The sequence below is a fragment of the Rhineura floridana genome, chromosome 22, assembly GCF_030035675.1.
Source record: "Rhineura floridana isolate rRhiFlo1 chromosome 22, rRhiFlo1.hap2, whole genome shotgun sequence".
In the NCBI taxonomy this organism is placed as follows: Eukaryota; Metazoa; Chordata; class Lepidosauria; order Squamata; family Rhineuridae; genus Rhineura; species Rhineura floridana.
This window is the reverse complement of record NC_084501.1, coordinates 9,706,497-9,719,906: the sequence shown is the minus strand read 5'-3', so window position 1 is coordinate 9,719,906 and position 13,410 is coordinate 9,706,497. Positions and strand designations below refer to the sequence as shown.

The 13,410-nt window shown below is 47.1% G+C and overlaps 1 protein-coding gene across 11 annotated transcripts in view; it reads right to left on the bottom strand.

Annotated features, from left to right (window-relative positions):
* MARK2 (microtubule affinity regulating kinase 2) overlaps positions 1-13,410 on the bottom strand; it is a 144,140-nt gene that overhangs the window by 31,607 nt on the left and 99,123 nt on the right. For all 11 annotated transcript variants that reach the window (XM_061606615.1, XM_061606617.1, XM_061606607.1 and 8 more), the window contains exons 4-5: positions 3,378-3,426; positions 900-965 (exon numbers count right to left, since the gene is read on the bottom strand). In XM_061606615.1, coding sequence (XP_061462599.1) covers positions 900-965; positions 3,378-3,426 — 115 coding nt within the window. The remainder of the gene's footprint in view (positions 1-899; positions 966-3,377; positions 3,427-13,410) is intronic.

Sequence of the window (13,410 nt, the reverse complement as noted above, 5' to 3'; positions counted from 1 at the left end):
GTGCAGAGAAAGACTTTTATCTACCTGGGCCCCTGGAGAGCAGACGGTATTGGGCTACACAGTCCCACATAGTCAGGTCTGGGATAAAGCAATTTCCTGTGTTGAAAATAAGCCTCTCTGCCGCTGCTACAATTCAGTCTTAAAAGACAGCCAATTCTCTGTGGACTACTGCCTCCGGGTACTTCCCCTTTGAGGGGATGGAGGGGGAAGGATGCATTTCATCCATCTGCTGCAATTGTCCGGGGGGGGGGGGAGACTGCTTTCCCTGAGGATTCTGAGTCCACAGGGGGTGGGGGAGTGGAACTCTTTAAAGTCAAGAGTCACAGGAAAGTACAACTCCTCTAATCAAACAAATAAATAAAACACACCCCTCAGAGATATGGCATTTATAACTTTTATGCACTAACTTTCTGTTGAAATACTGTAAAAAATGGCATACAACACTGTCTCCACACACCTTACCAACAGCCATATATTTTTCTCTTGCCCTTCATTCAAAGAGCTCAGGGCGACCCCCTGCATTTTATCCTCACAACAATCCTGCGATGTAGGTCAGGCTGAGAGCATGAGTGAGCGAGTCACCTAGTGAACTTCATGGCTGAGTAAGGATTTGAACCTGGTCCCTAGCATGATACTTAGGCTGTGTACATGCCGTACACTTAAAGCACATTACATCCTCAAACGAACTGTAGTTTACCCCTCACAGAGCTACAATTCCTAACACCCTTAACAAACAATAGTTCCCAGGATTCTTTTTTTTTTTTTTGAGGGTGGGGGGAAGTAATTTGGTTTAAATGTATGGTGTGTATGAAGCATTAAATCAAATAACACTGAAATATACCACACAGGCTCTTTCCCTGCCCTGCACCTTTCAAAACAGCTTCAGATCAAACACTTACCCCCACTGGCGTACTCCATGACGAGGTACAGTGTCTTCTCCGTCTCTATGACTTCAAATAATTTAACTGCAAGACAAGAGGATGGAAGATTTTTTAAGGGCGGGGAGGGCAGTGGCAGATTATAAAGAATTAGAAAAGGCAGAGAGAGAAAGTACTCTCTCTCTCTCTTCCTCAACCGCTCTCCCTGAGTGATGCAAGTGCCTGGCAGTCCATGCAGGACAAAGAGGAAACACTCCTTCACATTACAAACAATTAACTTGTGGAATTCACCGCTGCATGACGAAGGAACAATGGCCCCTCACTTAAAGGCTTTCAGAAGAATGGCCACAGAAGCAACAAAATTGCAGGCTCTCTCTCTCTCTTTTTTTTTTACAATAATTTTTATTCAAATTTTCATAAAACATACAAAACAAAATCATAAAACATTCAAAGACAAAAAACAAAACAAAACAAAAATGATTAAACAAAAAAATAAAATGTTGACTTCCCATTTGTCGCAGATCAAATCAGTTATAGGTCTACAATATATAACAATCCTGTCTCTTAAATTATATTATAAGATCACTTTCCTACAGTAGTTATCTTAATTAATCATCAAATCTCATAAACATTACTTTATTCTTTCCACAAAAAGTCAAAGAGAGGTTTCAATTCTTTAAGAAATATATCTATCAATTTTTCTCCAAATAAACATGTCGATTAATCCATCTCGTTAATAATAATAATAATAATCTTATTGTCATAACCATAGTCCAAATAAACATATCGATTAATCCATCTCATCAAAATCTGTTAGGTCCAATAATTTCAATAGCCATTATTCCATTATCCATATTAATTCCATCTTCCATCTTCAATAGTCCTGTTAAGTCCAGTAATTTCAGTGTCCAATCTTCCATTATCAGTATTCCATAATAATCTTGCTGTCGTAGCCATAGTCATATAATAAGAGTCTGATGGGAATTTCCTCTATCCCAAATATTTTCTTGCCATCAATTCTGAATAAGTTGCTGAAATATTGTTGTAAAGTCATATCTCTGTTCTTCTTTTTTACAAAATGCACTGGCTCATCTCTTGAGAGTTTTTCCATGGTCACATGGCTGCAGTTAATTCCATAGATTTTCTCTATATCAAGCTCCATCACGTCATTCCAGTCCAGAAGATTATCCAAGCCATTGATAACTTTATCTTTAATATCTTCATTAATTTCTTCAGAGATAACGTTAAATTCCAAACAGTAGATTTTATTTTTAATATCCATAAACTCCAGATCTTTTTCCAATTCCACATTTGTTCCAATCTCCAGGGCTTGTATCTTCCCTTTATTTTTTCTTTTCTCATCTCTGATCTCATTCTCCTCTCTCACAGGATCCCCTATTTCTTTAAGCTCCTGCGTCATTTTGCTCAGTTCCATTTTCAGCTCCTTACTGCCCTGTCGCAGGGTTTGTTTCGTTATCTCAATCTCATCCATTATTTTCTGAAACATAATTTCTTCCAGATTCTCAGCCACTTTCTTGATTGCCATTTTTAAAACCACGAAAACAAAACAAAACAAAAATAAAGAAGAACCACTTCTTATTTCAGCAACAATTGAGTTAATATTCCAGGCTTGATGACATCACAGTATAAACAGAGCAGCCTGCCTTATCTCTCTATGTTCAAGAATACAAAACAAATTTAGTTCCCAGCATCAAAACAGTTAGTGGCGTCGTGAAGAAGCAGATTCGTCAAAATAAAATAGACCAAAAAGAGAATAGTCCCAGACAATATAATGTTCCTTGGAATAGAAATCCCTCTTCTGTTTATATCTTTAGAATGCACTTCCAGGACAGCTTTTTGCAATAGAAACAGAGATAAGCTGTTAATTTCGTGAATAACAGAGAAGAGTTATAGCTCACCCAGAAGTTCTTTAAAGCTGATTCATTTGACAAATCTCTTTTTGCTGCAACAATTTAAACCAAGTAAAAAAAATAATAGAAAGAAGGGTGCTTGCCTGTTAGTCCATTTTCTCTTTGAAGAAAAGATAAACATATCACATTAATCAGATAGAGCTTGTTCGGAAGTCCGTCCGGCATTGCTGGCTGGACCTTTTCTCATAAATTAATGAAATCCAGTCCTCCCAACAAAAACAGGCTTTTGAGGTTGATCTCTACGTTTCTCCCTGCCCGGGAGAAATTTCATCAGTCAAAAAAAAAATGTTCTGACTGATTTATATCTGAATAAGCTTCTTTTGAGGCGGGAGCCCGTCTCAAAAGCAGGCACAAGCGAAGTCACCCTTCCCGGAAGTCGCTCTCTCTCTCTCTCTCTCTCAATGACTCTTTTAGAAATTAAGTGCCTTACAGGTCAAAATGTGATGTTTTCAGAAGAGTCAGAGCCCCTTCTGTTGCTCTCTGAAGAGGCAATACCTGGAGTGTAGAACATCGATATCCAGTAGGAAAATAAAAGGGTGGGGGAGGAGAACTGGGGGGGGGGGCTCACCTATATTAGGATGATTCAAGACCTTCATTATTCGTACTTCCCGGAAGAGCTGTAGAAAGAGAAGAACAGAACAGACACACTCGGATCAATGCAGGCAGAATTGCACAGGCATCGGCTGTCAGTCTCCCCTTTGCTTATGCCTTCCCCAACCTGGTGCCCTCCAGATTTTTCGGACTATGACTCCCATCAGCCCCAGGGTGGGGAAAGGCTGGGATTAAAGACATCTGGGGCAACTGCTTTGTGGGGCCCTCTGGCAGCATCCACCAGCAGCAGCAGCAGCAGCAGCAGGAGGCAGATGGATGATTTGACTTTGCAGGAAGTGGCTGGACAGGGTGGCCTTTAGAGGCTCCTTCTATAGTCTGATTAGAAAAAACCTGCCAAATATCACATTTTCCAACACCTCCCCCCCCAGCTAACCTCACCCCTGATCTTTGTTCTCCCAGGATTAGACATTTTTAAGGATAATGTGTTACAGTAATCTGTTAATTAAAAAAAATAGGCAATCCGATTGCCTGCAATGAGCCAGGGTAATAAGCCAGTAATAACTGAGCCAATGGATAGGTAGATGGGGGGGAGTGCACACACAGCCCGCCCCCTCCCTTCAGTTCGGGCCTGAGGCAGGAGATACAGAGGGCCAGGTTCAAACCCAACACTAACACCAGCACATGAGAAATTAGGAAAGACAACATTTTTTTCAGAGAATAACTTCCCAATAACATTTGAGAAGAGGTTTTGCTTAGGATCTGGTTGGTGAGCGCCAGGGTCTTGGCACCACAATCCTAAAAGGCGGATCTCCTGTGGCACTTCCTTCTTCTTCAGCGCAAGGAACAGATGCTTGGGCTGACGCAGGAGGGAAGACCCACGCTTGCCCCCATTCAAGCCCAGCAGCAGCTGTTCAGGTAAATAAATCCCCTTGCTGCTGGGAAGAAAACAATCTCCACCAACACACCACGCAGATCCTGCCTTGGCCCAGCGACTGGATTATTATTCCAGCTGCCAGCTTCCCTCTCCGCTCCCCAAAGACCCTAACCTTTACGCCTAGAGACTGAGCATGGGGACATGTGTGGGGAGGGGAGGGCATGATAGGGATGGGCTCTGAAGGTGAAAAACCACCCATCTCTTGGGGAGGGGGGGAGCACACTGCTCTACCCTGACTCTGAATACAGCTCCATCTCACTCCTGCCTCAGTGGCCCCTCTTTGCCTTCCGAGATTTTGCCAGCAACCTTGAGGGCCAGAAACATGCTACAGCTTTTCTGCTCTTGCATGGAGTTGCAGTGCATAGGCATACAAACACACACACACACCGGGTGTAGACTTAAGTACAGGGCAGGCCCTTGCAGACTGGCTGAAGGACACGCAGGTCTTACTCTGGCTTATTCCCTTAAGTATGCTGGAGTTAGGGCACCATCTCCAGAATGGTTACTAAAAGCTAAGTCTGATACCCAATCAAAGAAATCTTAACTAATTAATGAATCAAGTCCCGCCCCATGTCAACAGCTTCTTTTCTGGATTCTGCTCCCCCACCAGCCCAGCCCAATTTTTGCTTGTGGTTACTGCTGTGTGAATGCTTGGGGATACAGTAGGACCCCGCTTCTCAGCACCCCGCTTTTCAGCATTCTGCTAATACGGCACCAGCGGGGTGATCAGCTGTAGCAGGGGCTGGAGCTCCCTGTGCTGCAGCTGATCTCGCCAGAGGAGGAGATCAGCTGCAGCGCGCTCCAGCTGATCTTCTCCTCTTCCCGCATGATCAGACTCCCGCGCTCCAGCTGATCATGCCAGAGGAGGGGAAGTCCAGCTGTAGCGCACTCCAGCTGATCTTCTCCTCTTCAGGGTTTTTGTAAGCCGCCTTGAGGGCCTTTTGGCCATAAGGCGGGGTATAAATTTAATAAATAATAATAATAAATAATAAATAATCAGACTCTGGCACTCCAGCTGATCGCACCAGAGGAGGGGAAGATCAGCTGGAGTGCACTCCAGCTGATCTCCTCCTCCGGCGCGATCAGCGGGTTAGGTTCCAGACCCCCGTGCTACAACTGATCTGCTTTTTGGTGGTTTTCACTTTTCGGCAGGGGTCTGGAACCTAACCTGCCGTATGAGTGGGGCCCTATTGTAATTATGTTTAAACTGACACGCAGCACTATTCCCTCCTGGGAAGAGCACACACATCATGGCTAAGGCCCCATTTATTTATTTATTTATTTACTGCATTTGCATACTGCCCCATAGGCAGTAACTAAAAACATTAAAAACAAATATACAAATTTAAAACACATCTTTTAAAAACAATTTAAAACACCATTTAAAAATTTTAAAAACAATTTAAAAACACATGCTAAAATGCCTGGGAGAAGAGGAAAGTCTTGACCTGGCGCTGAAAAGATAACAGTGATGGCACCAGGCGCACCTCATCAGGGAGATCATTCCATAATTTGGGGGCCACCACTGAGAAAGCCCTCTCCCTTGTTGCCAACCTCCGAGCTTCCCTCGGAGTAGGCACCCGGAGGAGGGCCTTAGATGTTGAGCGTAGTGCACGGGTGGGTTCGTATCGGGAGAGGCATTCCATCAGGTATTACCATCTCTGCTAATAAGTAGACAGGTAGTTTCATACATGTAACAGCAGGATAATTTAGTTCCCAAACGATTCACAGCAAAACCACATCTGCACTGCTTCCAGCTCCTTTTAGCTTTCGCTAAAAATACATGCTTGGTTTTAGCATTGTCACCTTCCTTGTGGAGCCTCTGGCTCAAAAGGGCAGGATGCAAATGCCCTAATAATTATACACGTCTCTCTTCCACAAAAGGTAAGCAGGGGTGCAGGCTGAGTTTTCTTCATGCTCTCAGAGTGTGGCAAGAACGCTTTTCTGCTCATAAACAAAGAGGAGCCTGGCCTTTCACTCTGCTCAGGCTTTCACAGCAGGGCCAAATATGTCCCAGGTTCACAGAATCCTTTTAATACATCATACATCTGCAGCACATTTCAATCATGGACTTCCCCCCACCCCAAGATCCCTGGGAGCTGTAGTTTGTTGGGGGTGCTGGGAACTGTAGCTCTGTCAGGGGTAAATTAAACTTCCCAGGATTCTTTGGAGGAAGCCACGTGTAAGCTTAAATGTATGGTGTGTATGTAGCCTTGGGTTGGAAGTAGCTGTGGAGGTCATCTAGTCACACAACCCTCTGCTCAACGGGGATTCTGCAACGCAGGATCTACAAAAAAAGAGCACCCTTGACAGATGGCTGCCCAGCCTCTGACTGAATACCTACACAGCAAAGGAGAGCCCACCACCTCCCAAGGCAGCCCATTCCTGTTGTGCACCGCCCTGAGAGCCTTTTGGCTGTGGGCGGTATAGAAATCGAATAGAATAAAATAAAATAAATAAATTCCGCCGTAGCTCAGTGACAGAGCATCTGCTTGGCTTGCAGGAGATCCCCGGTTCAGTTCCCCCTGGCATCTCCAGATGGAGTGGGGAATAGTATCCCAGCTGAAACTGCTGCAGAACCACTGCCAGTCGGTGCCGACGAAGCTAGATGGACCCATTGGGTCTGACTCAGAATAAAGCAGCTTCCTAGGTTCTTACCGCTAGGAAACTTCTCCTAATAATTTAGCTGAAATCTGCTCCCTTGCCATTTCCACCCGGTGGGTCAAGTCCTGCCCTCTGGAGCAACACAGAACAAGCCTGCTTTATCTTCTCCACGACAGACCTTTTAAGGTATTTTAAGGTACTGTCGGGAATGCTTTGATTTGGATTCCTGCATTGAGCAGGGGGTTGGACTTGATGGCCTTGTAGGCCCCTTCCAACTCTACTATTCTATGATTCTATGATTTGGGGCTGCAGCTCAGTGGCAGCGCATCTGCTTGTGCATGCCGAAGGTCCCAGGTTCAATCTCTGCGTCTCCAGGTACGCCCTGCCTGAAACCCTGCAGAGCCGCTGCCAACCAGTGCAGGTAATGCTGAGCTAGGTGGACCAACAGGCCTGACTCTGTCCAAAGCAGCTTCTATCCAAGCTCACTATCATGTCCTCCGTTAATCTTTATCTTCGCGACCTGAACACATCCAACTCTTCCCACTGCTCCTCACAGGTTCCCCGATCCCTCACCATCCTGGTCACTCTCCCCTGGACACGCTCCGGAATTTGCCAATGTCCTCCTTACACTCTGCCTCCCAGAGCTGGGCACGGTGGGGTCATACCCAACGTTAGCTATGCTCGGCGCAGAGCCACAGAAATGAATGAGCAAGACAAACTTAAGCCCGTCATTTCCCAATAGCTCAGAGCAGAACTGAGCTGGCTACAGCCCAGCATTCCAGCTGCCGCATCGTCCTCGTTATCCAAACGGGCGGCAAACCGCCGTTACCTTTCCTCTGCTCTTCTCCCTGTTAGTCAGGCCCGAGATGCCATACCCTCGTTGGCTTGACCAGGACGCTGCATCTGATCTGTGCTCCAGGTCGCTTTAACACAGCAGCTATGGCAGGCTGGTAGTTTAAATGAACTCCTGAACGCCTCTGTTTCCATCAGGGAGGGAGGAGGGGGTGGTGCAAGTCAAAGAATGCCTCATTGAAAAAAAAAATCATAGTTGCGTGTGGGAACCGTACAAGCAAGCTGGCTGCATGAGTTGCTTCTGCAACACCCCAAGACACACAGGAACCCAGGGCGCTACCTTATACAAAGTCAGACACATTGGTCCATCTAGCTTAGTATAGTCTACACTGACTATCAGCAGCTCTGCAGGGTTTCAGGCAAGCAACAATCCCAGCCCTACCTGGAGATGCCATTGGGGATTGAACATGGGACCTTCTGCATGCAAAACAGATGCGCTCACCACTGAGCTACAAGCCTTCTCCTAGCCTGCCGGGAGCCGCTAGGTTTCTAAAGATTTGGCTGCACTCCTTGCTTTGCTTGAGTCCATGCCAATTAAGGAGCTGGTGATGTCCCTAAAGATCGTTCCTGGGAAGAGCTTTATAAATTACTTCCAAAACCAAGAAAGCAAAGAGGAGGCATCTGGGAGATATGGCAAAGCTGACAAGCCTTCAGACGGGCAGATGTGTGCCCAGGCTGCCAGTGAGGCAGCTTACGTTGCAAGGAGCAGAGCCAGGCGTTCTGGATGCCCAAGCAATGCCAGCAGAAGGCACGTTTAGTCTGAGAGGGTGATCAGTCGACAGGTGCTCCTTTTGGCCTTTATCTTAGGAATCTGACTGCTTTTTTGTTTCCTCCAGAACATCGCAGGGTTAAAACTGGTCACTGTTTTCTTGATGGGCTTAATTCTGCAGCTTGGATGGGTTCTGTGGCACTAAGAGAGAGAATTATGAACATAAGAACATCAGAAGAGCCTGGCTGCTGGATCAGGCCAGTGGCCCATCTAATCCTGCCCTCTGTTTTCACAGTGGCCAACCAGATGCCTCCATGGGAAGCCTGCAAACAGGACCCGAGTGCAACAGCAACTCTCCCCACTTTTGATTCCTAGCAACTGGCATTCAGAGGCGTAAAACATACGACATCGTGGCAACTTCCTCCAAGGAAGTTGTCTAATCTGAACCACCAGATACTTATGGGAAACCCATAACCAGGACCTGAGTGCCACAGCAACTCTTGCTGCTTGCAATTCCCAGCAACTGGTACACAGAGGCATACTGCCTCCAACAGTGGACAGTCAACATAGCTTTTGTTATGCTCAGGACCTGCCTGCATCTGGTTGGCCACAGTGAGAATAGAGTGCTGGACTAGATGGGCTTTTCGTCTGATCTAGCAGGGTTCTCTTCTCAAGAGAACGTAAGAAGAGCCTGCAGTGGTCCATCTAGTCCAACATCCTGTTCTCACAGTGGCCAACCAGACACCTGTGGGAAGCCCACTAGCAGGACCTGAGTGGAACAGGCAACTCTCCCCACTTGATTACCAACAAATGGTATTCAGAGACACGATGTCTCTGACAGTGGACGCAAAACATATCCATCAATGGATCCGGATGGTTTCCAAAGGGCTCTGGGGAGTTTTCCGGCTGACAGGGCTGGCGCTCCTGTCGAAACCCTGGTTGAACTGTGGAATACAGAAATGACCTGGGCGGTTGACATGATTGCTCCTGAGCGCCCTCTCCTGTGTAGAGCTCGTACGGCTCCATGGTATACCCCAGAGCTGAGAGCGATGAAACAATATAGGAGACGGCTTGAGTGCAGATGGAGGCGAACTCCTGGTAGATGCAATTATACACTGGTAAGTGCCTATGGTAAGCTGAATTTAGGGGCAGTGAGAGCAGCAAAAAAACAATATTTTGCTGCCACTATCAAATCATCAATCTGCCGCCCAGCGGAGCTCTTCAGAATTGTCCAGGAGCTATTACACTCTAGCCCCAGGGACATAGTAGAACCATCTGAGGCCCACTGTAATGAATTTGCTAGGCACTTCCAGGATAAAATCTTTAGCATCCGCCAGGACTTAGACTCCAGTGTTATAGCAGGTGAATCAAGCGAGGTATCCAGAGCACAGCCCTGTCCCGATTTCTTGGATGAGTTTCAGCTGGTGCAGCTTGAGGACGTTGAGAAGGTGCTTGGACAGGTTCGTGCAACCACTTCTTGCCCTTCTTGGCTAATAAAAGCTAGCAGGGATGGAACAGCCGGCTGGGTCAGGGAAGTGATTAATGCCTCTCTGCGAGAGGGGGTGGTCCCTGGCTGCCTGAAAGAGGCAGTAGTGAGACCACTCCTGAAGAGGCCCTCCCTGGACCCAGAAAATCTTAATAACTATAGGCTGGTAGCAAATGTTCCATTCCTGGGCAAGGTCCTTGAACGAGTGGTTGCAGGCCAGCTCCAGACACACTTGGATGAGACCGATTATCTGGATCCATTTCAGTCGGGTTTCAGGCCTGGTTTTGGCACGGAAACAGCCTTGGTCACCCTTTCTGATGACCTTTGTCGGGAGAGAGACAGGGGGAGTGTGACTCTGTTGATTCTCCTTGATCTCTCAGCGGCTTTCGATACCATCGACCATGGTATCCTTCTTTGGAGACTAGCTGAGTTGGGAGTAGGAGGCACTGCATTGCGGTGGTTCCACTCCTACTTGGCAGGTCGCCTCCAGAAGGTGGTGCTTGGGGAACATTGCTTGGCACCCTGGACTCTCCAGTATGGGGTTCCGCAGGGGTCAGTTTTGTCCCACATGCCATTCAACATCTACATGAAACCATTGGGTGCGGTCATCCGGAGCTTTGGAGTGCGTTGCCATCAGTATGCTGATGACACGCAGCTCTATTTCTCCTTTTCATCTTCTTCAGGTGAGGCTGTCAATGTGCAGAACCGGTGCCTGGCTGCGACAATGGACTGGATGAGGGCTAATAAACTGAGGCTCAATCAATACAAGACTGAGATGCTGCTAGTGGGTGGTTCTTCTGACCAGATGGTGGATGTCCAACCTGTTCTGGATGGGGCTGCACTCCCCCTGAAGGTGCAGGTTCATAGCTTGGGGGTTCTCCTAGAACCATCTCTGTCACTTGAGGCTCAGGTAGTCTCGGTGGCACGGAGTGCCTTCTACCAGCTTCGGTTAGTGGCCCAACTATGTCCTTATCTGGACAGGGATAACCTGGCTTCAGTTGTCCATGCTCTGGTAACCTCCAAATTAGATTACTGCAATGCACTCTACGTGGGGCTGCCTTTGAAGACGGTTCGGAAACTGCAGCTTGTGCAAAATGCAGCGGCCAGATTGGTAACAGGGACCAGACGGTCTGAACATATAAAACCAATTATGGCCCGCTTGCATTGGCTGCCTGTATGTTTCTGAGCTCAATTCAAGGTGCTGGATTTGACCTATAAAGCCTTACACGGCTTGGGACCACAATACCTGGTGGAATGCCTCTCCCGATACAAACCCACCCGTACACTACGGTCAAGATCAAAGGCCCTCCTCTGGGTGCCTACTCCAAGGGAAGCTCGGAGGGTGGCAACAAGGGAGAGGGCCTTCTCAGTGGTGGCCCCCAAATTATGGAATGATGTTGCTGACGAGGTGCGCCTGGCACCAACTTTTCGGCGCCAGGTCAAGACTTTCCTCTTCTCCCAGGCATTTTAGCATGTGTTTTAAATTGTTTCTATATTGTTTTAAATTTTAAAATTGTTTTTTAAATTGTTTTAAAATATGTGTTTTAAATTGTATATTTGTTTTTGATTGCTGTAAACCGCCCAGAGAGCTTCAGCTATGGGGTGGTATACAAGTGCAATAAATAAATAAATAATCAAGGTTAGTAGCCACTCATCCTCTGTGAACTTGTGTAAACTTTTTTAAAGACAGTGGCCAACTTCTGTCCTCTGCAGGCCCTCAGGAGGTTAGTGTTCTTTTGCCCAGAAGCTGGTAATTTTTGCAGGCTTATTTTACAAGGCTGTGTTTGTAACTAACAATGCCATAGACGGCTAGCCATGTGTCTGCCTTCATATTCAACGATACTTGCACTCATCTTTAAGGCCTGTCAACATACCCATTTCCCAGACCAGCATGAGAACTAGCTCCTCTTCCTCCAACGTCATCTTTCAAAGCACCTCCCGTCTCCAGAGCAGCACTGTGGGGAAGGACTGGAATGTTTGCGGGATGGCTGCTAACCAGCGAGAGGTTAACCGCAGGAAGGCTTGAACAGTTTCAAGCAAGCCCACACGGGCGCAAACAGGAACTCCCCCCCCCCCCCGCCAGGCAGCGATCCTCTCTCAAGGACACTGTGCACACTGGCTCCCATCCGTCATCCTAAGGTGGATGGCAGGCAGCAGAAAAAGCCGTTGCAGCTGACTTTAAATAGAGAGGGGAAATCAAAGGGATTCATCCTTGCAGCAACATTCCAGCCTCTCGTGGAGGAGCCCATGTGCTCGCAACGCCTACACAGGCCACGCGCATGCGGTGGGAACAGCAGAAGGAACATTTGGGAAGCAATGTGGGGACAGCTACCTTGTTATCGACAGCGCCGCATGCTTTACAGCTTTAAAAAACACCCTGCAGTCTCCAGCCTTCAGTAACGTACCTCTCTCTTGTGCTGGCTCAGGGAGGGAGAGGGAACTGTTTGCTTAATGCAGGAGATGGGGGAAACCTGCCAGGCGCTCCAGATGTTGCTGGCCCACAACGCCCATCATCCCCGGATCATTGGCCATGCTGGCTGGGACTAATGGGAGTCGGGAGGCCAGCAATATCCAGGAGGCCAGAGGTTCTCCCATCATTGGCTTAAAGGAATGCCAGAAGTGTGTGATCAGAAGCAGCCAAAGTCCTGCAAAATGGAAAGGATCCGACAGCTTGTGCCTTAAGAACATGCGAAGAGCCTGCTGGATCAGGCCAAAGGAGGCCTATCTAGTCGCGCATCCTGTTCTCACACTGGCCAACCAGATGACTGTAGGAACCCTGCAAAGCAGGACCTGAGTGCAAGAGCACTCTCTCCCCTCCTGCACTTTCCAGCAACTGGCATTCGGAAACATACTGCCTCCGACCGTGGAGGCAGAGCACAGCCATCGTGGCTGGTACTCGTGGATAGCCTCCTCATCCAGGAATCTGACTAATCCTCTTTTAAAGCCATCCAAGTTGGTGGCCATCACTGCCTCTTGTGGGAGCGAATTCCATACTTTCACCATGCACTGAGTGAAGAAGCCCTTTCTTTTATCTGTCCTGAATCTGCCAACATTCAGCTTCGCTGGATGTCCTTGTGTTCTACTGTTGCGAAAGACAGAGAAAAACTTCTCTCTATCCACTCTCTCCATGCCAGGCATAATTCTATACGCTTCTATCACATAATCTCTGCCTTCCACTGCCTTGTGGATCCCAATGCTTAGAAGGGTAGGGTATAAATATTTTAAAGGAACAAATAAGAAGTTATGCAATGTGATCTCTCTTTATTTTGCGTTATTGATTCTTATTACAGAAATCTCCTTTCGGGGGAAGAACACAATTTGTTTTCTTCCATCCTGGTGCTGATGGGTGGGACAGAGACGAAGATAGAAGCAGGGGGGGAAATGACATGGGGTGTGTGTGCACGTGCATGGAAGCGTGTGTGTGAGAGAAACAAGTTCGTACTTGTTTTATGTAATTTTATTGT